This window comes from Pseudorca crassidens, chromosome 15 (assembly GCF_039906515.1).
Source record: "Pseudorca crassidens isolate mPseCra1 chromosome 15, mPseCra1.hap1, whole genome shotgun sequence".
Taxonomy (NCBI): Eukaryota; Metazoa; Chordata; class Mammalia; order Artiodactyla; family Delphinidae; genus Pseudorca; species Pseudorca crassidens.
In genome coordinates this window covers 19,137,307-19,163,510 of record NC_090310.1, presented here as the reverse complement: position 1 = coordinate 19,163,510, position 26,204 = coordinate 19,137,307, and the positions used below count along the sequence as shown (strand labels likewise).

Here is a 26,204-nt window from a genome sequence, read left to right as displayed (position 1 = left end):
TTAGCTTAAAACTGATAGACTGGGCAATTGGATATATCCATATTTCCAATTTTCATATACATATTCATATATATACATATATATTTTTTTAATGTACTACCTTCCGTTTTGGATTGGCCTCTGTATCTGGGAAAGTAAAACATTTCCCTGAGAGTTCACAAATAAATATAGACCTGCTTTCATGAGGGTCTGAACTTTGAGTTGATTCTCTGTGTGGTCCAGGAATCCTCGAACTGAGAAAGTTTAGTTTAAAATGGCTTGGTAATACTCTCTGGGAGACTCACTCCTAATCCCCAGAAGTCCCACAGATAAAGTCCCTCTTAAAATGAGCTCACAATACAAAACTGCAAAACAACCCACCATAAAGGAAACTCCCACCACTCTCATAGAGAACTTCAGAAAACAGAATTAACTAACAAAGACTTAAAATAAGTATATATAAATGATTAAAAGCATTAAAAAATAAATACTAAAAAGAATAATGCACTATCAAAAAAGGCAGACTTGAAGAATTAGAACTTTAAAATGAAAAATATAGTCAACAAAATTCAAAATTCAACGTTAATTAAACAGCAGATCAGACATAGCTAAAGAGAGAATCAGTGAAACAGAACTTAGATCTCAGGAAATTACCCAGAAGTTAACATAAAGAGAGAAGGAAATAGAAAATATTTTCATAAGTTTTTACCATTTGACTTTCTGACAAGCTGTGGTATGTAAGTTAAAAGAAGTCTCTCAAAAAAAAAAAAAAAGAAGAAGTCTCTCTTTGGGCTTCCCTGGTGGCACAGTGGTTGAGAGTCCGCCTGCCGATGCAGAGGACGTGGGTTCGTGTCCCGGTCTGGGAAGATCCCACATGCCGCGGAGTGGCTAGGCCCGTGAGCCATGGCCGCTGAGCCTGTGCATCCGGAGCCTGTGCTCCGCAACGGGAGAGGCCACAACAGTGAGAGCCCCGCGTACCACAAAAAAAAAAAAGAAGTCTATCTTTTAACTTAGCCTATAATGCACCAGTTCAAACCCCCAAACTACTAGACAAATTTATATCCAATAAGGAGCCACTAGCCAAGATCTAGGTTAGACCAGATATGAAGAAGACTGCTGCGTAAATGACACTGGCAAAACTACAACTCTTCTGAACAAGAATAAGCCAGTGCAAGACTTTTGTCAGAAGCATTTGTGTGATTATCATCTTTTTAAATGTAAAGGCTATGGCATGACTTTGTGAGTCCAGTATTAATTCTTACCCACTATATTATTTTCAACAAGTCATTTTACTGCAGTTAACTGTCCAAGGTTTGCCATCATGAAAAGTGAATTATAGCATGACCTGAATAAACTAAAATAGAGCAGTCTTAATGCTATCTAGTAGAATGTGGAGACCATTATTGGAAAATGATGAATAATAAGAGGAGGAAAAGTCTCAGGCAATGATCCTAAGATTCACCAAAGACCTGTTTCTTTACCACCTCAAATAACATTTGGAATAAACATTTATCTTTGTAGATAGATGCATAGAGAATAACCACCTAGTCTGGAATTTAGATTATGAGATACAAATTTTCATTTCTTCCAAATTAGAAGCCAATTGTCCTAGCAACATTTTAAAAATAATCCTTCCCTTTTCTATGGATATATGATGACTCCTTTACTATATATTCAACCCTTAAATATAACAGCATTCATTCCAGAAAACCTATACAATTCCATGGATCTATTTTTGTGCCTATTGCACATTGTTTTAATTGCTGTAATTTTATGATACGTTTTTATAGTTTCTCCTTTTATTCTCCCATTCTTCATTTTAAATAAGCTTAGACGTTTTTGTCAAGTTTTTAAAAATATCCTACTTGAATTTTTTTCAATTAATTATTTTTTTCTGCATTGGGTCTTCATTGCTGTGCGTGGGCCTTTTCTCTAGTTGCAGAGAGTGGAGGCTACTCTTTGTTGCGGTGCGCGGGTTTCTCATTGCAGTGGCTTCTCTTGTTGTGGAACACAGGCTCTAGGCATGTGGGCTTCAGTAGTTGCGGCATGTGGGCTCAGTAGTTGTGGACGGGCTCTAGAGTGTAGGCTCAGTAGTTGTGGCACACGGGCTTAGTTGCTCTGCGGCATGTGGAATCTTCCCAGACCAGGGCTCGAACCCATGTCCCCGGCAGGTGGACATTGGCAGGTGGATTCTTAACCACTGCGCCACCAGGGAAGTCCCTGAATTTTATTTTTAAATAATGCTTTATTCTGAGTATAAAGTAATGTAGAGTCTTAGAAAATAAAGAAAGAAGGAAGAAGAAAATAAAACCTACCTTGAATATCATTCAGGGAATCCTAATAGGAATTATGTAAAACATTAAATAATTTGCAATATTTGACCTTTCATCCATCACTTGGAAAAACCAAAAGATTGATTTAAGTACATATTCATTAGGGAATTCTCCTACCTTGCACTGTTCTACTTTATTTCCAGCTTCATCCATCTCTTCCTTTAGGGTATCTATTTTTGATGGAAGCCCCTGAAAGTTGGTTGCTGAAGATTTGTGAGCCTGGTTCCATCTGCAAAGCACAGGCATAGCCATTATTTGAGAAGCAGCTGTATATACTCAACCTTATGGAGTTAAGGACCTAATGGAGACAGACTCATTCCCCAAAACTGATTCTACCTGGGACAGGTATCAGCACCTAGGATGGCAGCTTCTCTGGAGTTTATCCTTTAAGAATGGAAACGGGCAAAGGTGACACTGGCTTCCTGCTGTGATGGGACTGTGGTAGTGCTGAGAGTAGCTGTCTGCTCTGAGCAGAACTGGCCACGCCTTGTCCCATGCAAGCCCAACTGCTGCAAATCAATCCGTGGAACCCCTTCCCCTACTGTCCAATCTTGGGCTCTTACCCATCAAACACCCCCTTGTTCTCTTGCTTTGATCTAGAATGTTCCCTGTGCCACTGGGGGTCAGTTGCTGCTCTTCAGGACCCCTATAACACCGCCTACTACCATCCTGACTTGTGATTACTTTCAGTAAGTGAAAGCCAGAACTTCAGTCATGGAGCTAGTAATTGATAGCTGTGAAAGCATGTTAAGAATTAAAATCATTTGTAAGGATAAATACTAGTATCTAAGCAAATCTGAAACATAATGTGGAATGTTTATATTCCCTTCCTAAATAAGTCAAAAGGACCCCCTCCCCCCAAATTATACTATAGCAATAGTCGGGGGAAGTGAATGGGGAATAATAATCTAAAACAATTTCTATTTGGTTTTCAAGTGTGTTTTGACCTTCTGTTTAAATACGGACATGCCTGCTATGGCAGAAAGTTCTAGCACTTTATTTATTTATCTTTCTTAAAGCCTTTACCTTTCAGACATGACAGAAAAATCTTACAGGTACACATGGAAAAGTAATACATGATCACAGTTGAAAGTGAAGACAATCTAGTCAGAAAGCTTTTACTCCTGTCAGCTAACGTTGAAGCTCAAGTTCTGAGTATGACATGCTGCGGGGCTGAAAGCAATGGGAATTTGCCTTCTTCCTCTCCCTCTCCTTCAACAGGATCCACACCAACCTCCTCACAATCCTTCTCAAGGGCAGCCATGTCCTCACGGGCCTCAGAAAACTCTCCTCCCTCCATGCCCTCACCCACGTACCAAAGGCATGCTTGGCATACATCAGGTCAAACTTGTGGTCCAGGCGAGCCCAGGCCTCAGCGATGGCTGTGGTGTTGCTCAGCTTGCACACAGCTTGCTGTACTTTGGCCAGGTCTCCACCAGTGGGAGGCTGGTAATTAGTGCCAACTTTGAAGCTAGTGGGGCACCAGTCCACAAACTGGATGCTGCGCTTGGTCTTGATGGTGGCGATAGTAGCATTGACACCTTTGGGAACCATGTCACCATGGTACAACAGGCAGCATGCCATGCATATACCACGGTGAGGGTCGCATTTCACCATCTGGTTGGCTGGCTCAAAGTAAGCATTGGTGATCTCTGCTACAGAAAGCTGTTCCTGGTAGGCTTTCTCAGCAGAGATGACAGGGGCCTATGTGGCCAGAGGGCAGTGCGTGTGGGGATAGGGCACCAGGTTGGTCTGGAATTCTGTCAGATCAACATTCAGGGCTCCATAAAATCTCAGGGAAGCAGTGATGGAGGACACGATCTGGCTAACAAGGTGGTTAAGATTCGTGTAGGTTGGGCACTCAATATCGAGGTTTCTACGACAGATGTCATAGATGGCCTCATTGTCTACCATGAAGGCACAGTCAGGGTGCTCCAGGGTGGTGTGGGTGGTGAGGATGGAGTTGTAGGGCTCAACTACAGCTGTGGAAACCTGGCGGGCTGGGTAAATGGAGAACTCCAGCTTGGACTTCTTGCCATAATCGACAGAGAGTTGCTCCATCAGCAGGGAGGTGAACCCAGAACCAGTTCCCCCACCAAAGCTGTGGAAAACCAAGAAGCCCTGAAGACCTGTGCACTGGTCAGCTAGTTTCCGAATTGGGTCCAAGATGGGGTCAATGATCTCCTTGCCAATGGTGTAGTGACCTCGGGCATAGTTACTGGCAGCATCTTCCTTGCCTGTGATGAGCTGCTCAGGGTGGAAGAGCTGGCGACAGGTGCCAGTGTGAACTTCATCATTGACCGTGGGTTCCAGGTCCACAAACAATGCCCTGGGCACATGCTTGCCAGCGCCTGTCTCACTGAAGAAAGTGTTGAAGGAGTCATCTCCTCCCCCAGGAGTCTTGTCACTTGGCATCTGGCCATCGGGCTGGATGCCATGTTCCAGGTAGTAGAGCTCCCAGCAGGCACTGCCGATCTGGACACCAGCCTGGCCAACATGGATGGAGATGCACTTATGCATGGTGGCTACAGGTCAGCAGGCACAGGCAACAGGAGTGGATACCGGGTCCTGGTTACCGTCCTCAACAAGCTAAGAGTCGAGGTTAAGTAACGCACTCTCTAGCACTTTAAATTTAAACATGGATATGACATCGATGCAGCATGAAAGCCCATGTTAGCAACTTATCAAGCTTCCCAGATGACTGCATTGCCCCCAGAATGCTCTGCCCTGCCCTCTTTCACATTGCTGTTGTGATGCACTTCGCCACAGCAAGGCTTCAGTAAATCTGCTGAAGCTGGCAACGGAAAGAGCATGGACTTCGGAGTCTGACAGGCTGAAGCCTGAAGCTCGGTTCTACCTTCATTAGCCGTGTGACCTTTGGCAACGGCCTCACCTCTCTGTGCCTCAGGTTGTCTCATCTGTCAAACTAAGGAAACAAATACCGTCTGCCCGGCAGAACAGTCATGAGCAGCAGAAGAGAGAATCAATATGTATATGCCTGCGTGTGAATATGATCGATTCCCACTAATGTTAGCTATCACCATTTTCCTCCACAGGAATAAGTCAAATAAAGAAGAAATATTGATCGGTTTCAGTTTCTCTAATACCTACTTTGATTCGTTAAGTGAACAGGACCATGAATGCAGGACCAAGAATCAGTGCTGAAATCTCCTCTGGGATACATGTGCTGCAGATGTAAGATTCCTGGCATCTATAATATCGCTCAACCAACTCCAGCAAGAGCACACTCACGGCCTTGTTTAATTAACTATTAGAACATTTTTCCTTATCTTCAGCAAAAATCTACCACAGCGGGGCCTGCACTCCCTGATCCTGTTTCTGGCCACAGGGCTCTAATCACACGTGTGCGTGTGACAAGGAGACGGCAGACTCTGCGTTCAGAATCCTAGCCCTGCCGTTTATTATGTCTAAGACGCAAAGCAAGTCACAGACACGGCATGTGCAGGTGCCTCCAGTGTCTGTACAACAAGTCTCCTCTCAAAGTAGGGGGTGTCACGTAACCTCCTAACCTCTGTCCCCTCCAACTCTCACTGAAGGGCCTCTGCACTTAGTGTCCAACACGGAGCCTGACCCACAGCAAGCACCTACTCAATGTCTGCTGAAAACACAAGTGGACAAATGAATAGAGATCGCTGGGAGAATCGAAAGAGCTGACATATCACATACGTAGTCTGATATCTGGCACGTGGCAAGTGTCCAGTAAGTGGTGGCAATGATCGTGTTCACCATGTGCTAATTCCTAGATGTCCCTCTTATCATCTCAACTTTTCTTAAGTCAGGACATGTCTTACCAATTGATTTGTACACTTAATAAAGTGGCGTTTCTATTTCATTTTCCCCCCAAAATCGGATATTAAACCACTGGTGCATCTGACACTCAGCGACATTTTAGAAACAAGGAAATCTGCAATAAAAGCATCTGACACGGGGCTTCCCTTGTGGCGCAGTGGTTAAGAATCTGCCTGCCAATGCAGGGGACATGGGTTCAAGCCCTGGTCCGGGAAGATCCCACATGCCACAGAGCAACTAAGCCTGTGCGCCACAACTACTGAGCCTCTGCTCCGCAACAAGAGATGCCACCGCAATGAGAAGCCCAAGCACCACAACCAAGAGTAGCCCCCGCTCACTGCAGTTAGAGAGATCCCACGCGCAGCAACGAAGACCCAACGCAGCCAAAAAAAAAGCATCTGACACGTAGAAAGTTAGTAAATGATCTCTGTATCTCCATTTATTTGCCAAACATAAATAATCATGTCTACTTCACAAGAGTGCAATGAGGATTAAAAGAGTTAACGAAGCAGGGCTCAGCAAAGCCACTTGCTTTTGTAAATAAAGTTTTATTCGAACACAGACTTGCTCATTCATTTATGTATTGCCCAGGGCTACTTTTATGCTACAACAGCAGAGCTGAGTAGTTGGAACAGGGGGCATCTGGGTTGCAAAGCTGAAAATATTTAGTACCTGGCCCTTTACAGAACAAGTCTGTCAACCCTTGTATAAGGTATGAGAAAGGATGGGGCCCGTGGCAGCTACCTCCCTACTCCTCTCATATGAGTCATTGATACAAATGCCCTCACGGATGGAGCTGAGGCTGGAGCCCAGCCACGGAGCACTACAGACGGGTCATCTGACATCAGCCCTCTGGGATGGCTACTAGGTCTTACTTAGTTCCTCCCTGTTGAGCACAGCATTTCTTGATTGTGAAAAACGATCCTAACCACACAGGTGTTTTTTGACACAGTGGGACGCTTAGCAGCTGCTGAGATCACAGATCTATTTATTCCTAAACTCCACTACTCCAAGGACAACGCTCTTAGAACTGTCTGCCACCACTTCTTCTCCCCAGAATACACTTATTTAGGTTTTTTTTTTTCCCTGTCTCCTTTCACTGTTGGTTGACTAAGAACAGGGTGTTCTAACATCATCCCGCTGCCATGCTTGGGAGAATGAGGCCTGAAAGGTGTAAGTAGGCTGTGACTCAGTCTGTGAGTCAAGTGTGTGAATCTGTGATGACGTCTGTTTTGTGCACCCGGTGGTCTTTATCCGTGTTGAGGAGGGGGATGGTTGCTGGGGATGTGACAGAAAGCCGCATTATTGGTTATTTTTCACAGCTTTATCTTACCTGGCTCTGACCGAGTCCCAGTCTAAAACCAATCTGGCGAGCTGCTTCCTCTGTTTCTGGATGTTAGGAATCTCTACCTGGACAGAAGAACACACCACATATGAAATGGGACGAGCTTCGCGGTTTTCAGTTTAACCTCTGAAAGTGCAATCTTTATTTACCATTTTCTTTTTTTTCTTAGGCAAAGGATTTTGTACCCTCAACTTACTCCCCTTATTTCCAAAAAGAAGTGTATGTCAAAGCCACTGATTATTGTTAAAGTTTCAGACACAAGTGAACCTTTCCCCACCCATCCCCCGCCAAAGCACCCACCTCTGCTATGCCGTACAGAGGGTCCACGATCTCCTTCTCGACAAAGACTTCATGCTGAGAGAGTTCCAGAGCCAGCTGATTCTCAGCATCTCCACACGTCTCCAGCATCTTCCTTTAAAAACAAGATGCCCAACAACAAACGTACGTCCATTAAATCTGGCACCAGATTCCCACACTGAGCCAGCTCTGCTCTCCATACGACGGGAACGCATTAGGGCGCTATACAATAGAGACCTGAAAGTACTATAAACTTAGGGCGTGAGTCCACAGACTTGTGCTTTAAAATGAACAAGACTGGGCTTCCCTGGTGGCGCAGTGGTTGAGAGTCCGCCTGCTGATGCAGGGGACACGGGTTCGTGCCCCGGTCCGGGAAGATCCCACGTGCCGTGGAGCAACTAGGCCCGTGAGCCATGGCCGCTGAGCCTGCGCGTCCGGAGCCTGTGCTCCGCAACTGGAGAGGCCACAACAGTGAGAGGCCCGCGTACCAAAAAAAAAAAAAATAAAATAAATAAAATAAAATAAAATGCACAAGACTATCTCAGGTATAATTTGTGTGTATGCGTGCGGATGTGTGTAAACAGTGAGGTGAGAACTCACTGAAAGATTAGGTCCTCTGGTCAGGTGAAAAGCAAGTATTCTCAAAAGTACCCTGAAAATCTTTTAAATCATATGTAACGTTTATTATACTATACTGTTTTCTGTCTGCTAGTAAGTCCGGCCTAGGCAGTGTCCTTCAAAGAACGACAGAGCATTGTAGGTCGTGGAGCATGGCAGACCCTGGGAAATGGGCTGAAAAGTCCAAAGGCCATATCCAGCTGGGAAAGGAGGGCCCATGTTACAGCAGGAGAGAGCAGACAGGATCAAAGGACACTGGCCTTGTAGAGAAGCAAGTAGAAAGAAAGGTCAACCTTCCCTCTTACAATGAAAACAGCTTTATTATTAGATTTTAAACTTATTTATGTAATACATGCTCATTGTAAAAAAAAAAAAAAATCCACATAATTCAGAAAAGGCACTATGTTGAGACAACCTCCACTGACATTACAGTGATCATCTTTAAAAGAAGTGACTTTTAAGGACTAAATGGGACTGGTCAGGGCTTATAAATCTGAGTCAACACCTGGCCCACAGAAGGGACTGAGTTCTTTACATCCAAGCTCAGCAGATTAAATAATTGACCTTATCAATTACTTTTGTTATTGGCCCTTTGTATCATCTATCCTTGCTTCTACTAAAAGGAAGATTCTCTAGCATCCCAGTGGCCTCCCATGGGGCCTCAGCCTCTGGTCACACATGTGGCTGCCATGTACACCACCCAGCCATCCACCTCTACCAACCCACATGGCTCTCTTTCTGAAATAGCCCAACTCTTACCCCAGGAGAGAGTCTTCTAGCTGAGTTGATGCTTCTTGCATATTCTGAGCGAGAGCTGTCACAGGGAGTTTTTTCTGGAAGGCAGAAGACAATGCATTTTTTTTTTTCATTATAATTGACACCCATTCTCAATTACCTACTTCAGATCTTCAGTCACTGGTTTCTCCTCCAGGTAAAGTGCACAGGTAAGAGATATCCTGTCTGGGTTCAGGTTCTGGTCTCAAAGGTATGAGTTGTGTGACTCAAGCTCTGTGTCAGTTTCCTCATGCCTGGAAATTAGGGATAACAGTGCAAGGGTCCTAGGGCTGTCCGTTGACTAAAGGAGATATTCAAGGTCAAGTACCCCAAGTAAATGTATCACGTAACGTTTACTGAGTACATGATAAGTACTCAGTAAATGTTAGCTGCTATTATTACTGTTGTCGTTGCTATTACTATAATTACTATAATCAAGAGCGTACTATGACCCAGGCGCTGGGGACATAAGACATACACCGTGCCCTCTGATTATCATGACAAATAAATGTGATGAAGCGCTCAATTTTAAGAACTTTTGCTAGAATACTCATTCTTAAACTGGCTCTTAAATTGGCTGGAATCATAAAGATTTAGATTTAGTTAAAGATCTGAAAATATCTAGCTAAATATCCAAAAAATTAAAAAAAAATTTTCAGGCACCAAGTCACTCATTTTCCTATCAGAGATTTGTTTTTCAGCTGGAAATGACTGTAAGGATCATCTGATTCATGTTCTAATTGTGCAGCTGGGGAATGTGAAGCCCAGGGGGATTACATGGCCTGGCCAGGCGCCCCGGTGAGGGTGCAGAGCTAGACCTCGGTGCTAAAAGCCCAAGCCCCGGTTCAGAGTCTGTCCGTGACTAGCTAATGGCTTATCTCAGAATATAGGCAGAAGAGGCCTGGAAAGTAGCATGTGGGTTGGTTGTAACACCACGATCTGCCAACAAAAAATGCTTTCATTGCTGCGGTACCCCATGTAATTTTGCCTTCCCAGTAGAATGGGAACTGATGTCAAAGACCTGGGGTCCACCTTGCCGTGGCATTGCTCTGCCTTGACCTCGGGCATGTCACCTGCCTTTCCTGCCTTCAAAGGGCTCCATCTGTTACACTTCTAAAATATCTCTGGAAGGCTGTACAAGAAACTGCTACTACTGGTGGTCCTGGAGAGGGGAACTGGGTGCCCGGGGAACAGGGCTGGGAGAGACCTCATGTTACGTTCTTTTGCATATTATCGACTTTGCCCATGTAGCTGGACAGCCCATTCAAAATGGTACACAGAAACTTAAAAATAAATAATGAACAAATATATTTACCCATCTCTCCTCCCCCTCAGGTTATGTTCAAATAAATAAATAACAGGCTTCATCTGCCCCACAAGGAGACGTTCCCAGCTTCCACATTAATAGACCAGGAAGATGTGAGAAAATGGGCAGTGCGCTTTGATCAGAATAGAGGATAATTCATCCTTTTACTTATGCTGCCTTTCTAAGGGAATTTAATGTAGGATAAGTGCAGTAATCAACAGAAATATACTTTGTGCAACTCTGGAGCTCTATGGCAAAAAAAAATCATAAAGAGAGGAGTTTACTTTGACAAGTATCATTCAAGTGCCCAGTTGTAACTAACCTGTGGTTTCCATGCCCTGACTCCAAAGCATCAACAATCCTGGTTCCCGATGTACAGAAATAAGGACATTCTGCTCATTTAACATTTGAGCTGATTAATGAACATGCTGTCTAGCAACATCAAACTCCTCCACGGAGAGGGCTGAGGGCTTCCTAATTTATAAAAGGCATGCCAGCTGCACGAAAAGAAACAATTCCAGGTCTAATATGAACCACGACATAAGCTATGCCATGTCAACAGTTTGGGCTGAGAAGGCCACCTGCCCTGTCTCTCTTCCCTCCAATTCTTGCCTCTTCACACGCATGGGAGCTTCTGGTGGGGCTTTTGCAAGGCTCCTCCTGTACTTTCTAGAGCACGAGAGACTGCCGACCTCTCGTGGTCACCTATCATCTATTCCATGGCGACTCTTCGTCCCACGTGCAGAGCGTAGACAACCTCTGAGCCCTGTCTTGGGCACTTTGGTTCAAGGCTGGAAAAGGAAGCCTAAGGCATTAGGTTTTAGAAATGAGGGAGAGGCACCTTTGCCCCTGTTGCCTGGAATAGGCCCATCACCTGCCACTCATTTTCCTCCTTTACAGCTAGGCCACCACCTTCACCAGGAAGCCTCCCTTGACTACCCCTCTCCTCCTCTGGTGCCCATTCTTGGTCCTCCCATAATACCCTGTGCATATTTTGTTTAGTATGTTGTTTTTATAATTATCCATTTGTGGAGGAAGCCTCCCCCACCAGGCTATGAGCACTTTTTAAGGGAGACACTACATCGAATTCATTTTATAGCTCCAGCACTTGTACATAGTAGGTGTTTGATAAATACTTAATTTGTTTGTTTTTAATGAATTTATGTGACACCTGGGCTGTGTTTCAAAGCAGACCAAAGGAACAACAAGACAATCTGTGTGAATGACACTGGCCTACAGCATGAATGGGAGGAAGCGGGAGATACCGAGACTGATAAGGGAAATGTGATGAGACTATGAACGGCTGAAGTCATCTGAAGCGCTCGGACTTTAGGGTATTTTGTACGGCACAGAGAATATGGCCAATACTTTACAATAACTTTAAATGGAGTGTAATCTATAAAAATACTGAATCATGATGTTGTACACCTGAAACTAATATAATATTAGTCCACTATATTTCAATTAAAAAATAACAACAAAAAAAAGAGCTTCGATTTTAACCCAGGCAATGGGAACTAGCCATCGTCCCTGCCAGAGCATCAGTGGTATTATGGGATGCTTCCTTATGTGGAACTATCCCTCCAGCCATCTTGGTCCCCCTCCAAATGCCAGTAGTGTCCCCCAGACCTTATGGCAACCAAAAAAGTCTCCACACATTTCCAAATATCCCCAGGAGTGTAATTCTGGTCCCTGTTGAGAACAACTAAGCTTAAGATTTTTTTTTTTTTTTAGGCAGAAGGATGACAAGATCAATTTGTATTTCAGGAAACCATCTCTGGTGATCAGGTTGAAGAAAGGCTGGAAAAAAAGGAAATCAGAGGCAGGAAATGTAGCTCAAGAGGTGACTGCAACAGTCCAGATAATGAGAGGTAATCAGGTCTTGCATTAGGTGAAGGTGGTAAAGATGGAGCAGAGGTGAGAAATTCAAGAAACAGTCACAAAGAGAATCACAGGACTTGCTAATCAAGCAGGTACGGGAGGCTGAGGATAAGACAAAAGGGAGGGCTTCCCTGGTGGCTCAGTGCTTAAGAATCTGCCTGCCAATGCAGGGAACACGAGTTCGAGCCCTGGTCCGGGAAGATCCCACATGGTGCAGAGCAACTAAGCCCGTGAGCCACAACTACTGAGCCTGCACTCTACAGCCCACGAGCCACAACTACTGAGCCTGCGTGCCACAACTACTGAAGCCCGCGCGCCTAGAGCCCATGCTCCGCAACAAGAGAAGCCACCACAATAAGCCCACGCACCACAACGAAGAGTTGCCCCCGCTCGCTGCAACTAGAGAGTGCCCCCGTGCAGCAACGAAGACCCAACGCAGCCAAATAAATAAATATATAAATATATTAAAAAACAAAACAAACACATGCCCTTCACTCATAAAAAAAGATAACCTAACTTGCATACTAGGGTGGATAGAATCCAAGAGTCAACACAGAAGAACTGGTTATGCGTGCTAAAATAGACAACTACGGGAGGAAGTTTTTTGCTTCGTTGAAAATGGTTTACAAGTGTCTGAATAAACACATTAGTTAGGCGCCATGAGAAGAGAGGAGGCGGCCCAAGGAATGTGATGGCGAGAATAAGGAGATGAAGGGCAGAAGCTTAGGAAACAATATTAAAAGGGCAGGCAGAGCAGAAGCCATGGCAAGAGAATGCAAAGGGGCAGAGGGGGCAGGACCAGTGGATTGGGCCTGGTTCTGATGGACGAGAACTGCAGCAAGCACTCCTGGAATCGGAGGTGCATGCAGACTTCTGCTCCTTTGATACACATCACTGCGGAAACTGTGTGCTGTGCAAGAGAGGAGTAACCCTGTTGTCAAGTTGGCCAGAAATGTGTGTAGGAAATATAAAAGGAGGGTGACACAGATCGTCTGCACAGCAGCTCTTCCTTTTGAGACATCTAGTGGCAAATAAAACAATATGGGATGGGCTTCCCTGGTGGTGCAGTGGTTAAGAATCTGCCTGCCAATGCAGAGGACATGGGTTCAAGCCCTGGTCCGGGAAGATCCCACATGCCGCGGAGCAACTAAACCTGTGTGCCACAACTACTGAGCCCGCGCTCTAGAGTCCGTGAGCCACAACTACTGAGCCCGTGTGCCACAACTACTGAAGCCCACATGCCTAGAGCCCGTGCTCCGCAACAAGTGAAGGCACTGCAATGAGACGCCCATGCACCGCAACGAAGAGTAGCCCCTGCTCACCGCAACTAGAGAAAGCCTGCGTGCAGCAACGAAGACCCAAAGCAGCCAAAAATAAAGAAATTTAAGAAATCTAAGAAAATATATATATGGGAAATCATAGCTTCCCTGTGTGCCATGGAAACTCCCACCTTAATGTTATATGGGGGGTCAGGGTATGCTCGTAAGCTGGGAACTCATAAAACTAAGGGCGGAACTGCCTGACGAACAAAGCTGCTGTGCTCTGCTGGTGGGACACGGGGATCTGGACGCTCTGAACATACCCTGGAGTAGACATTTGATGGTTTCCTAGAGCCCATCCTTCCTGAGTCCTCCTAAGGACCTATCCTGGTCTCAATGGAGCCTATGAGCTGGAGGTAGGACCACAGCCCATGCTCTGGGGTGAGCTGTGGTTAGCTTATGCCAACCAGCACGTCCTGTCTCCTCGCCCAACCTCATCCCTCCCCGCAGTAACTGGTTGTGGGTTGTGGGAGGAGTTTGTTCAGTAATGGAGAATGTGACTCAACAAGATCAATGCAATGGGAAGGGATTTCTACCTGCCAAAAGTATGGAAAAAAGAAGTCTTCTCACTCCATTAAGAAAAACTACTGGAAGAGATGCTCTCTATTCCTGCTGGACGTGCACAAGGAAGTAGGTAGCCCATGGGAGCTGCTGGTAGCCAGCTTGCAACCACGAGGGATAAGGCAGACACTGAAGAAGGCCGAGGGGAGAGAAGGAGAGAAGGAAAGAAACTGGGGTCCTGGTTTACATCACCGAAAGCCTAGCCCAAGCCTTACCTGGAGTCCAGTCTGACTACTGGACTTTTCAGTTAGTACGCCAATAAACTCTACTTTCTCAGTCACTTTAAGAGAGGCTTGCAGCTTTCTGCCATCAGAGGATTCCTAACTGATGTGTCCATTCTCTTATGATGACACATCTCTAAAAGCACCTGGAGAGAATTCAGTGTGAATATGGCTTTCGGCTCAGGGATGTCTTAAGCACAAAAGAATGCTATGATAAGGCCGGTGTCGTGAACGTGAATGTCGATACAAGGTACAGGTCTGCAGGCAAATCTGCTGATGCTGCTTGGGAAAAATCGACTGATAGAGGGAGAAGAGCCTCTCAGAGACGGGGCGAGAACCACGGCTCCAAGTCCACCCGGTACTCACGTGTCTCCTCTCGGCATCGGTGCCGTGCTGCCCCTGGAAGCAGGCCACCAGGCGCTTGTGGGAATGGTGACACATGGAGCGCACTGTGTCCAAGCGCCGCTCGATCTGACAACACAAAGACAGATGAGCCGTTGGCAAGGCTCAAGACCAACGCAGCCTCTTCCTCCTGCGGTGTTTGCATGTAGGCAGGAAAAAGCATCCTGCCGTTGAATTTTTCACTTGGATGGAAATGGAAATGGTTCCCATGCAGCTACCCCAGGGCTTCTCACTATGGATACGTGGGCTGGAGAATTCTGGGTTGTGGGCAGCTGTCCCGTGCATCATCAGTAGGTTTACCATCATTTCTGGTCTCCACCCACTAGATGCCAGTAGCACCCAACTCCCCTCTTCGTGACAACCAAGACTGCCCCCAGACATTGTCAAATATCCCCCCGGAGGGCAAAATCACCCCTAGTTGAGAAACACTGAGTTTTCAGATCCCTTAAAGGCTGAATTCATGTCCAGGGGTAGGGGACAGTCCTGACTAGAACTTGCTATCAGATAAGTGGTGACAAACTCACACACTACAGCACCAGCAAAGTCCCAGGTCCAACCAGCAGAACTGCAGATGAACAGCCTAAGCCCAGCCTCAGGCCCAAGGCCAAGTGGGAGAGCCACAGGGACATTCAGCTCTCTCCTGCACATGGCAATGGAGCCCTCCACACACGGTACAACAGACAGAGAATCAAAAAAAATGTTCCACAACTAAAACTCAAGATCAATGTTTTCAACATTATTCCTTATTGGGCTTGGGGTGGTTTTTTTTTTTTTTTAATAATAAACCTCTAAAGCAGAATGGACAGCCAGCCGTAAGAAACACTGACTTAGGGGCCCACACATCATGATTAGCTTCCCAAAATATTATTGCTGGGATATGGCTGTTTATGGCAAAGAGAGCTGCTTTTTACAGGAAGGAATGCCAAAAATGTGTATTCTGATGACTCATTAAGAATGAGGGCAGGCCCTTAGGGATGCTTTCTATTTTAAAGAAAAATCAACAAGTTCAAAGCAGAATACATTTTTACCCCAAAACATTTTACCCAATGAGATGGTTTTGTGCCTCTTTCTCAAGCAGGCCTTCTTCAGATACAACCAAGGCCCCATCCCAGGACCCCAATCTGCAGCCACATTTATTTAGGGCCAGATGCCACATTACTTGCCCCAAATCTTATAATGACCCGATTCTAAGACATTGGAAAACTAATACACATTCTTCATTTGCCACAAAAGCGGGGGGGAGGGGAGAAAACCCCCAAAACTCCATTTCACTTGATTCCAATTTCCACTAGAATGTAAAGTCCGAAGGGATAGGGCCTTGGTCTGTTTTGTTCACAGATTTATCCCAAGTGCCTAGATCACTGCCTGGCCCAAATGGAAGGTAATATTTGTTGAAAGAACAAGTATATACCCTGTACAAGGTATTAGAAAAACAACAGTAAGTAAATTGTGGTTCCCACCCTCCTGGGATTCACAGCCTCCTGGGTAAACTCCATACAAACAAGATAAAAAGGCAGCCTCTTGAACTGCTCTACCAGAGATCTAAGAAAAGAGGCAGGAGAAAGAGCAAATTAAGGGAAGTCTCACATCAGAAACAAAGTAATCTCTGTGGGGGCTTCCCTGGCGGTGCAGTGGTTGAGAGTCTGCCTGCCGATGCAGGGGACGCGGATTTGTGCCCCGGTCCGGGAGGATCCCACATGCCACGGAGCAGCTGGGCCCGTGGGCCACGGCCGCTGAGCCTGCGTGGGAGAGGCCACAGCGGTGAGGGGCCCGCGTACTGAAAAAAAAAGCTCTGTGGCTTGTGACAGTGGTAATCATACCAACAAATCACTAATATAATATTTAGCCCTCACTACGTGACGGGCCCCACTCCCAGTGCTAACCATGTTTAACCCATGAATCCCTCCTAACAAACCCATGCGGTGATACAGTGATTACCCTCCTTTTAGAGAAGTGGAAACTGAGGCAGAGGGAGGTTAAGTGAATTCCCGAGGCCACCGAGCTAGTCAGGGGCAGACCTGGGATGGGAATCCAGGTGGCTGGTCACCAGACCCAGCACTCAGCACTTTGAACCATTACATGCCTTCTTTACGGTTAAAAAAAAAACCAAACAGAAATCAGAGCAGGAAAACAATTGCCGCAGACATGGAGTATCTGTGTTATAAAATAAGGAGTTCCTATATCCTGTGACAAACCATAATGGAAAAGAATATGAAAAAGAATGTACATATGTGTATAACTGAATCACTTTGTTGTATAGCAGAAATTAACACAGCACTGTAAATCAACTATACTTCAATAAAATAAATTTTAAAAAAAAAGGGAGTTCCTAGAAACTAGCAAACTCCTCAGGCCCCAGCGGACGTTTGGGCAAAGGGACAAGCACAGACAGTCACTGTCTGAGTCCCGTGCGATCTCTGCCATCCTCCACCTGCCTGCAAGGCCTCTGGCCTCCTTGCAGGGCTTAAAGGATGAAATGGAATGACGTATATTACTGACGTGGGATGTAGGTGGGAGAATGCTGACAGGAAAACCTAGTGTAACCAAACAATATTTCTAAAATTCTGAAAATGGATTTGAAATATCTGATAAAAACCAGTGAGGAAATACTGTTAAGAATCTGATTCTTAAACTATAATATTGTATATCAACTATGCCTTAATAAAAAAATTTTTTAAAGACTATGATTCCTTAATAAATCTTTTCTTGAAAAAACCCTTCTCATCCTTGATAAAAACTTCTAGTCCTCAAAAGTAGAAAAAAAAAGTGCTCTTAAAATCTTCTACCTGCAAAAGACTGCCATAATTTAGAAGGCTGTTTTGGCATGGTGGGGCAGAAATAGCTTTTTTTAAAATTATGCAGCTCCTTCTCTGCGTGGGAAGAGACAGAAAGCCACCTGGGAGCAGATCTCTGGTCTCCAGGGACTCACTGGAGTGCACCAGAGGCAGGTGATGGAAATGAGAGGCAAGGAGAAGGTGCAGAAGGGGTCCTGTCCTTCACAAAGTATTTGGTGTGGGTGGGGACGGAGTGGGGTTGGCTAAAGTGATGTGTATAAAGGGTCCAGGCCCTCCTGGGAGAAACTCCCAGCCCCAAAGTTAGGGAAACCTGTTGAGAAATGGCGTGAGTGGCCCTGGCTAAGGTCCCCAGCAGGAAACGCCCCTCCCTATGGAAAGGAAAGTCTGGCCCATTGGTGTGAGGCCACACTAGGGCCCCTGGGGGGTTCTGAGATCTGGTCACTGTCACTGAGACTCTGAGTCCTTCAGGACCCAACTTAGGTCACTTTTAGGGAAGAAGCATAAAAGGGAGCAAAAAACCTGAAATCTAGGTTGGAACCAGTGGGGCCACTGCCACAGCTGGCAGAGCCTGTCCCATCAAGGTCGCCAGCGCAGCAGCCTGCCCAGGACGCATGACCAGGCCACAGTGCCAGTGGACCGGCCGGGCCAGCCAGGCTCCTCCCCTGTGCTCACCCCAACACCTGGCACTTGAACGCAGGACTAGCTCCATCTGAACTTCATAACATGACACCCAAGTTTCAGATCCCCTTTTGATCACCGCACAACTCAACTGCTTTTCTTTCCTGCTCAAAACCATGCTAATCACACTAATTCTGTTTCAGGCAAAACCCAAAAAAAAGCAAAGAACCATAAGCTTCAGTTCTTCCTATGGGTTTTTGTTGCTGTTGTTGTTTAAACAGAGCATTTTTAAAAGTCTTTCTTTTGTTACCTGTAACAGATCATCACTGAGGACTTCTGTTTTCTCGGCTCTGTGGGAAAAATGAAAAGTTCAAAATCAGACATTCAGAAATAAAAAGCAACTCATGAAATCGAGTAATTATTGTCCTGGAGTTTAAAACAAAACAGACAGAAATGAATGATCACAAGGGGACAAATTTTACCAATTTTTATATCAGAGGGCAACTTAAGAAAAAACCAAAGAAAAAAAACAAATGAGGTGCTTCCCTGGTAGCACAGTGGTTAAGAATCCACCTGCCAATGCAGGAGACACAGGTTTGAGCCCTGGTCTGGGAAGATCCCACATGCCACAGAGCAACTAAGCCCGTGTGCCACAACTACTGAGCCTGCACTCTACAGCCTGCAAGCCACAACCACTGAGCCTGTGCGCTGCAACTACTGAAGCCCACGTGCCCTAGAGCCCATGCTGCGCAACAAGAGAAGCCCGCACACCACAGTGAAGAGTAGCCCCCGCTCTCCGCAACTAGAGAAAGCTGTGTGCAGCAACAAAGACCCAACACAGCCAAAAATAAATAAATTTATTAAAAAAAAAAAACAAAAGAAAGTTTGCAGAGAATAGCACCCCAAAACAAGAACAAATGATTGAGACCAGTGGTTCTCAAACTTGGGCATGCACAGACCCACCAGGGAGTTGGGGGAGGATGTGCTGTCTTAAAATGCCATTTTCCTGGTCTCACCTCAAGAGTTTCTAATTCCATAGGTCTGGAGTGAGACCCTGCATTTTTTTAAAAATTTTATTAATTTTTTTATACAGCAGGTTCTTATTAGTCATCAATTTTATACACATCAACATATACATGTCAATCCCAATCTCCCAATTCATCACACCACTACCCCCACCTCCCGCCGCTTTCCCCCTTGGTGTCCATACGTTTGTTCTCTACATCTGCATCTCTATTTCTGCCCTGCAAACCAGTTGATCTGTACCATTTTTCTAGGTTCCACATATATGCGTTAATATATGATATTTGTTTTTCTCTGACTTCATTCTGTACGACAGTCTCTAGATCCATCCACGTCTCTACAAATGACCCAATTTCATTCCTTTTTATGGCTGAGTAATATTCCATCGTATATATGTGCCACATCTTCTTTATCCATTTGTCTGTTGATGGGCATTTAGGTTGCTTCCATGACATGGCTATTGTAAATAGTGCTGCAGTGAACATTGGGGTGCATGTGTCTTTTTGAATTATAGTTTTCTCTGGGTATATGCCCAGTAGTGGGATTGCTGGGTCATACGGTAGTTCTATTTTTAGTTTTTTAAGGAACCTCCATACTGTTCTCCATAGTGGCTGTATCAATTTACATTCCCACCAACAGTGCAAGAGGGTTCCCCTTTCTCCACACCCTCTCCAGCATTTGTTGTTTGTAGATTTTCTGATGATGCTCATTCTAACTGGTGTGAGGTGATACCTCATGGTAGTTTTGATTTGCATTTCTCTAATGATTAGTGATGTTGAGCAGCTTTTCATGTGCTTCTTGGCCATCTGTATGTCTTCTTTGGAGAAATGTCTGTTTAGGTCTTCTGCCCATTTTTGGATTGGGTTGTTTTTTTTTTAATATTGAGCTGCATGAGCTGTTTATATATTTTGGAGATTAATCCTTTGTCCGTTGATTCGTTTGCAAATATTTTCTCCTATTCTGAGGGTTGTCTTTTCATTTTGTTTATGGTTTCCTTTGCTGTGCAAAAGCTTTTAAGTTTTATTAGGTCCCATTTGTTTATTTTTGTTTTTATTTCCATTACTCTAGGAGGTGGATCAAAAAAGATCTTGCTTTGATTAATGTCAAAGAGTGTTCTTCCTACGTTTTCCTCTAAGAGTTTTATAGCGACCGGTCTTACATTTAGGTCTCTAATCCATTTTCAGTTTATTTTTGTGTATGGTGTTAGGGAGTGTTCTAATTTCATTCTTTTACATGCAGCTGCCCAGTTTTCCCAACACCACTTATTGAAGAGTCTGTCTTTTCCCATTGTATATCCTTGCCTCTTTTGTCATAGACTAGTTGACCATAGGTGTGTGAGACCCTGCATTTTTAACAAGCCCCTCCCTGCCCAGAATTCCATGGCAGGAGGCCTGTAGACCACACTTTGAGAAAAGACTGCTCTAGAGAAAATTAAACTTCAGTTCTTCAAGTGACCATTTCTGAGTTTCACAGCAAACAAGTCTGTCACAAATCCAGAAACGTTATGCAATGAGTAACAACAATTGAGTCTTCCTTCCTTCAGCTATCTCATCTTTATTTTCAAAAGAAACAAAGTGGGGCTTCCCTGGTGGCGCAGTGGTTGCGAGTCTGCCTGCTGATGCAGGGGACATGGGTTTGTGCCCCGGTCCGGGAAGATCCCACATGCCACGGAGCGGCTGGGCCCGTGAGCCATGACCGCTGAGCCTGCGCATCCGGAGCCTTTGCTCCACAACGGGAGAGGCCACAACAGTGAGAGGCCCGCGTACCGCAAAAAAACAAAACAAACAAACAAGAAAAACCAAAGTATTTTCACAACTTTCCCTTATCTATGCTTCAGAACTCCTGTGGACTTCAAGGACCTTTCTAGAAGATCCATGTGGCAGCCAACAATCTATTTTTAGTTTTTAGTTCTATTTTTAGTTTTTTAAGGAACCTCCATACTGTTCTCCATAGTGGCGGTATCAATTTACATTCCCACCAACAGTGCAAGAGGGTTCCCTTTTCTCCACACCCTCTCCAGCATTTGTTGTTTGTAGATTTTCTGATGATGCCCATTCTAACTGGTGTGAGGTGGGGCAGGGACTGGTGTGATTTTCTGATGATGCCCATTCCAACTGGCAGAGCATTCTGAGCTGTTGGAGCCTCAGCTGCCAGATCACGATCATTTTTTACAAAGACTTTTTCTCCACAGTCCAAAAAGGCAGCATTGTTGCCATACAATGTTATACCCAGAATCACTACAAAGTGACATTTTGGATTTCTGGCTCAAATAGTGATTTAAACCAAGTCATTTAACATTCCCTACCAAATTCCCATTGAAACGAACCAGAAAATTTTTAAAGGAGAAAGAAAAAAACTGTTTCAGTTCTGATCATTGAAGGAGGGGGGAAGGAAGAGCATCAGTGAACCAGAAAATTTGAAGCCTTTTTATCAGATACACTGCGCCATGGAAGGCTGCATGACCTTGCCCATGAACCAGCGCAAGAGAAGGAAAAGCCATTTGGCCCAAAAATGGTGGGATCCCCTAGAATGACCTCAAAACACTGCTAGGCTCAGAGCAGCACGAGACGCAACAAGTATGGTGGCCCCCACCCCCAGCCCACACTTGAGTGACGGCACGTCAAGTTAAACCCAGGCGTTGGCACAGAGAATTCCAATACTGGTCGTCACAGCGGTGCCCCAGTTAACTTGGAGATGCCTACAGGAGTGGCTCACTCATTGGTTTCTGCAGGAAACTGGAACTCTGACCTGACTCAAATACCTCCCAGGTCCAGAGGAGCCCAGCCTGGAGATGAGGTCGAGGTCCCAGCTTCCAGAAGAGGTCAACTCTCAACTCTATGAACAAGTTCTGCAAGCAGCAAGCCAATATGCCATCCCAGCCCTTGCTTGGCACACGTGGTGCCAGGCACTGCTGAAGCCCCAAACCCAGGTAGTCACGCCAGTTAGGGAAGTGGAGCAGGGCCCCAGCTGACTATAAGCTCAAGCAAGCAGCCTCAGAAAGAAGTCTGACAGTTGGCCTAGCAGGGACAGACCTGGCATGAGACCGCCATAGCTTCACCACTACTCCCTCTCGATCGACAGCCTTGCCACTCCTCAAGCAAAGTACCACCACTGGACTATGTAACTTTCACCTTGTCTTCACTGGCCAGAACCCAAAGGTCTGGATAGGGCCCTGGGCACCTCTGACAGCACTCTGAAATCTCTTTCTGTAGGTATAAGTATACACAGAGAAGAGTACCAAGGCCTATTAAAATATTCACAAGTTCAAAAGAATAGATTCAGAGCAAATACGTCCTCTTTTGAAACAAAATTTTTAAAATAGAAGAGGAAAACTTAGTTTCAAAATCCCAATGTGGTACAGATGGCCAGTGGGCACATGAAAAGATGCTCAACATTGCTAACTGTTAGAGAAATGCAAATCAAAACTACAATGAGGTACCACCACACTGGTCAGAATGGCTATCATTAAAAAGTCTACAAATAACAAATGCTGGAGAGGGTGTGGAGAAAAGGGACCCCTCCTACACTGTTGGTGGGAATGTAAGTTTCCACTATGGAAAACAGTATGGAGGTTCCTTAAAAACTAAAAATAGAGTTATCGTATGATCCAGCAATCCCACTCCTGGGCATATATTCCAGACAAAATTATAATTCAAAAAGATATATGTATCCCAATATTCGCTGCAGCACTATTTACAATAGGCAAGACATGGAAGCAACATAAGTGTTCATCAACAAATGAATAAAGAAGATGTGGTATATATAAACAATGGAATATTACTCAGCCATACAAAAGAATACAATAATGTCACTTGCAGCAACCTGGATGGACCTAGAGATTACCATACTAAGTGAAGAAAGTCAGACGGAGAAGGACAAATATCATATGATATCACCTATATGTGGAATCTAGAATATGATTCAAATGAACTTACTTACAAAACAGAAACAGATTCACAGACATAGAAAACAAACTTATGGTTATCACAGGGGAAGAGGGAAGAAGGAATAAATTAGTAGGAGTTTGGGATTTAACAGGGACAAACTACTATATATAAAATAGATAAACAACAAGGTCCTACTGTATAGCACAGGAAACTATATTCAATATCTTATAATAAACCATAATGGAAAAGGATATATATATGTGTATGTGTAACTGAATCACTTTGCTATAAATCAGAAATTAACACAACACTGTAAACCAACTATACTTCAATTAAAAATTAATTAATTAATAAGATAAAATAAAATCCCAATGAGGGTGCTTAGCAGGTATGACTTAGTAACAGCTCAGTGGTCCAGGAGGACCAACTCTGTGCATCTCATCCCAGCTCCTTGTTCAGTGACCTCACACTGGTAACATGAAATGAAAAAAAATCTAATACAATGCAAACAAATGCAAGTAATACAAATCAGGGTTTTTTTTTTGAGAGTCAGTTATATGAGCATAGCACTGAGACAGCCACAAAGAAAACAAAGCCAATATAAAAAGAAAGCAAGAATTAACTTTGGAAAAATCAAAAAGTCCATAGGCACTACTATGCTCAGCTGCAAATAAAAACTGCAATGAGGTACAGTTTTTTTTTTTTTTTTTTTTTTTTTTTGCGGTACGCGGGCCTCTCACTGCTGTGGCCCCTCCCGTTGCGGAGCACAGGCTCCGAACGCGCAGGCTCAGCGGCCATGGCTCACGGGCCCAGCCACTCCGCGGTATGTGGAATCTTCCCGGACCGGGGCACGAACCCGTGTCCCCTGCATCGGCAGGGGGACTCTCAACCACTGCGCCACCAGGGAAGCCCCAGAGGTACAGTTTTATTTGTCAATTATACATCAGTAAAGCTGGGGGGAAATAATCTTTCCTGATTATAGGCAATTTTAAATAATTTCAGTGAAGTAGGTCAGAGAAAGACAAATATCAATAAAGATTATTTTCTCCCCAGCTTTACTGAAGTATAATTGACCAATAAAACTGTATATATTTGGGCTTCCCTGGTGGCACAGTGGTTGAGAGTCCGCCTGCCGATGCAGGGGACATGGGTTCGTGCCCTGGTCCGGGAAGATCCCACATGCCGCGGAGCGGCTGGGCCCGTGAGCCATGGTCACTGAACCTGCGCGTCCGGAGCCTGTGCGCCGCAACAGGAGAGGCCACAACAGTAAGAGGCCCGCGTACCGCAAAACAAAAACAAAACAAAAAAAAACCAAAAAAAACTATATATATTTAAAGTATACAGTGTGATGATTTGACTTACATATACATTGTGAAATGACTACCACAATCAGGTTAATGAACACATCCATTCCATGGCTCACGCGCCTAGCTGCTCCGCGGCATGTGGGATCTTCCCGGCCTGGGGCACGAACCCGTGTCCCCTGCATTGGCAGGCGGACTCTCAACCACTGCGCCACCAGGGAAGCCCCGTCCATTACCTTTTTTGTTATAGTTGTGAGAATGCTTAAGATCTACTCTCTTAACAGATGTCAAGTATGTATTATTAACTATAGTCGCCATGCTGTACATTAGATCCCCAGAATTTATTCATCTTATAACTGAAGGCTTATACCCTTTGACTAGCATCTCCCCATTTCCCTGATTCCCCAGTCCCTGGTAACCACCATTCTACTCTCTGTTTCCATAAGTTTGACTTTTTTTTTAAGATTTCACATATAAGTGAGATAATATAGTATTTGTCTTTCTCTGTCTGGTTTATTTCACTTAGCATAATGTCCTTCATAATGTCATCCATGTGTTGCAAATGGCAGGATTTCCTGATTTCCTTCTTTCTCACGGCTGAATAATGTTCCTGTGTGTGTGTGTGTGTGTGTGTGTGTGTGTGTATACAACTTCTTTATCTATCCATCCATCGTTGACAGACACTTAGGTTGTTTCTGTATCTTAGCTACCGTGACTATGCTACAACGACCATGGGAGCCCAGATATCTCTTTGAAATACTGATTTCACTTCCTTTGGATATATACCCAGAAGTGGGATTGCTGGATCATATGGTAGTTCTATTTTTATTTTTTGAGGCACCTCCATACTGTTTTCCTTAATGGCTGTACCAATTTACACCACCAACAATGCAAAAGGGTTCCAATTACCTGTTGGCCATATGGAAAAGTGTTTTCACTGGATAAATGTCTATTTAGGTCCTTTGACCATTTTTTAATCAGGTTATTTGGTTTTCTTGCTATTGCATTATATGAGTTTACTATTGAATTATATATATATATTTTGGATATTAACCCCTTAGATATATGGTTTGCGAACATTTTCTGCCATTCCAATAGATGCCTTTTCATTTTGTAGACTGTTTCCTTAGCTGTGCTGAAGCTTTTTAGTTTGATATAGCCCCATTTGTTTATTTTGCTTTTGTTGTCAGTGCTTTGAGTGTCATATATATGAAACTATTGCCACGACCAATATCAAGGAGTTTTTCCCCTATTTTCTTCTAGGACCTTTATGGTTTCAGGTCTTATATTTAAGTCTTTAATCCATTTCAAGTTAACTTTTGTGAGCGGTATAGAGTCCAGTTTCATTCTTTTGCATATGTATATCGATTTTTTCCAACACCATTTCAAATAGACTATCCTTTCCCTATTGTGTATTCCTGATGCCCTTGTCGAAGATTAATTGACCATATATGTGTGGGTTTATTTCTGGGCTCTCTATTCTGTTCCATTGGCCTATGTGTCTGTTTTTATCCCAGTGCCATACTGCTTTGATTATTGTAGCTTCATAATATAGTTTGAAATCAGGCCGTGTGATGCCTTCAGCTTTGTTCTTACTCAGTATTGCTTTAGCTATTTAGGGGTCTTTTGTGGTCCCATATGAATTTGAGGAGTCTTTTTTCTATTTCTGTGAAAAATGCCATTGGAATTTTGATGTGACTATACTGAATCTATAGATTGAGTAGTATGGAC

General features: G+C 44.4%; 1 protein-coding gene and 1 pseudogene across 5 annotated transcripts in view; both read right to left on the bottom strand.

Moving 5' to 3' along the window:
* Positions 1–26,204, bottom strand: part of ARHGAP17 (Rho GTPase activating protein 17) — an 89,194-nt gene that overhangs the window by 34,974 nt on the left and 28,016 nt on the right. For all 5 annotated transcript variants that reach the window (XM_067706341.1, XM_067706342.1, XM_067706343.1 and 2 more), the window contains exons 2-7: positions 18,570–18,609; positions 14,811–14,915; positions 9,142–9,215; positions 7,768–7,879; positions 7,456–7,532; positions 2,430–2,541 (exon numbers count right to left, since the gene is read on the bottom strand). In XM_067706341.1, the coding sequence (XP_067562442.1) occupies positions 2,430–2,541; positions 7,456–7,532; positions 7,768–7,879; positions 9,142–9,215; positions 14,811–14,915; positions 18,570–18,609 (520 nt within the window). The remainder of the gene's footprint in view (positions 1–2,429; positions 2,542–7,455; positions 7,533–7,767; positions 7,880–9,141; positions 9,216–14,810; positions 14,916–18,569; positions 18,610–26,204) is intronic.
* On the bottom strand, positions 3,308–7,449 carry LOC137207017 (tubulin alpha-1B chain pseudogene; annotated as a pseudogene).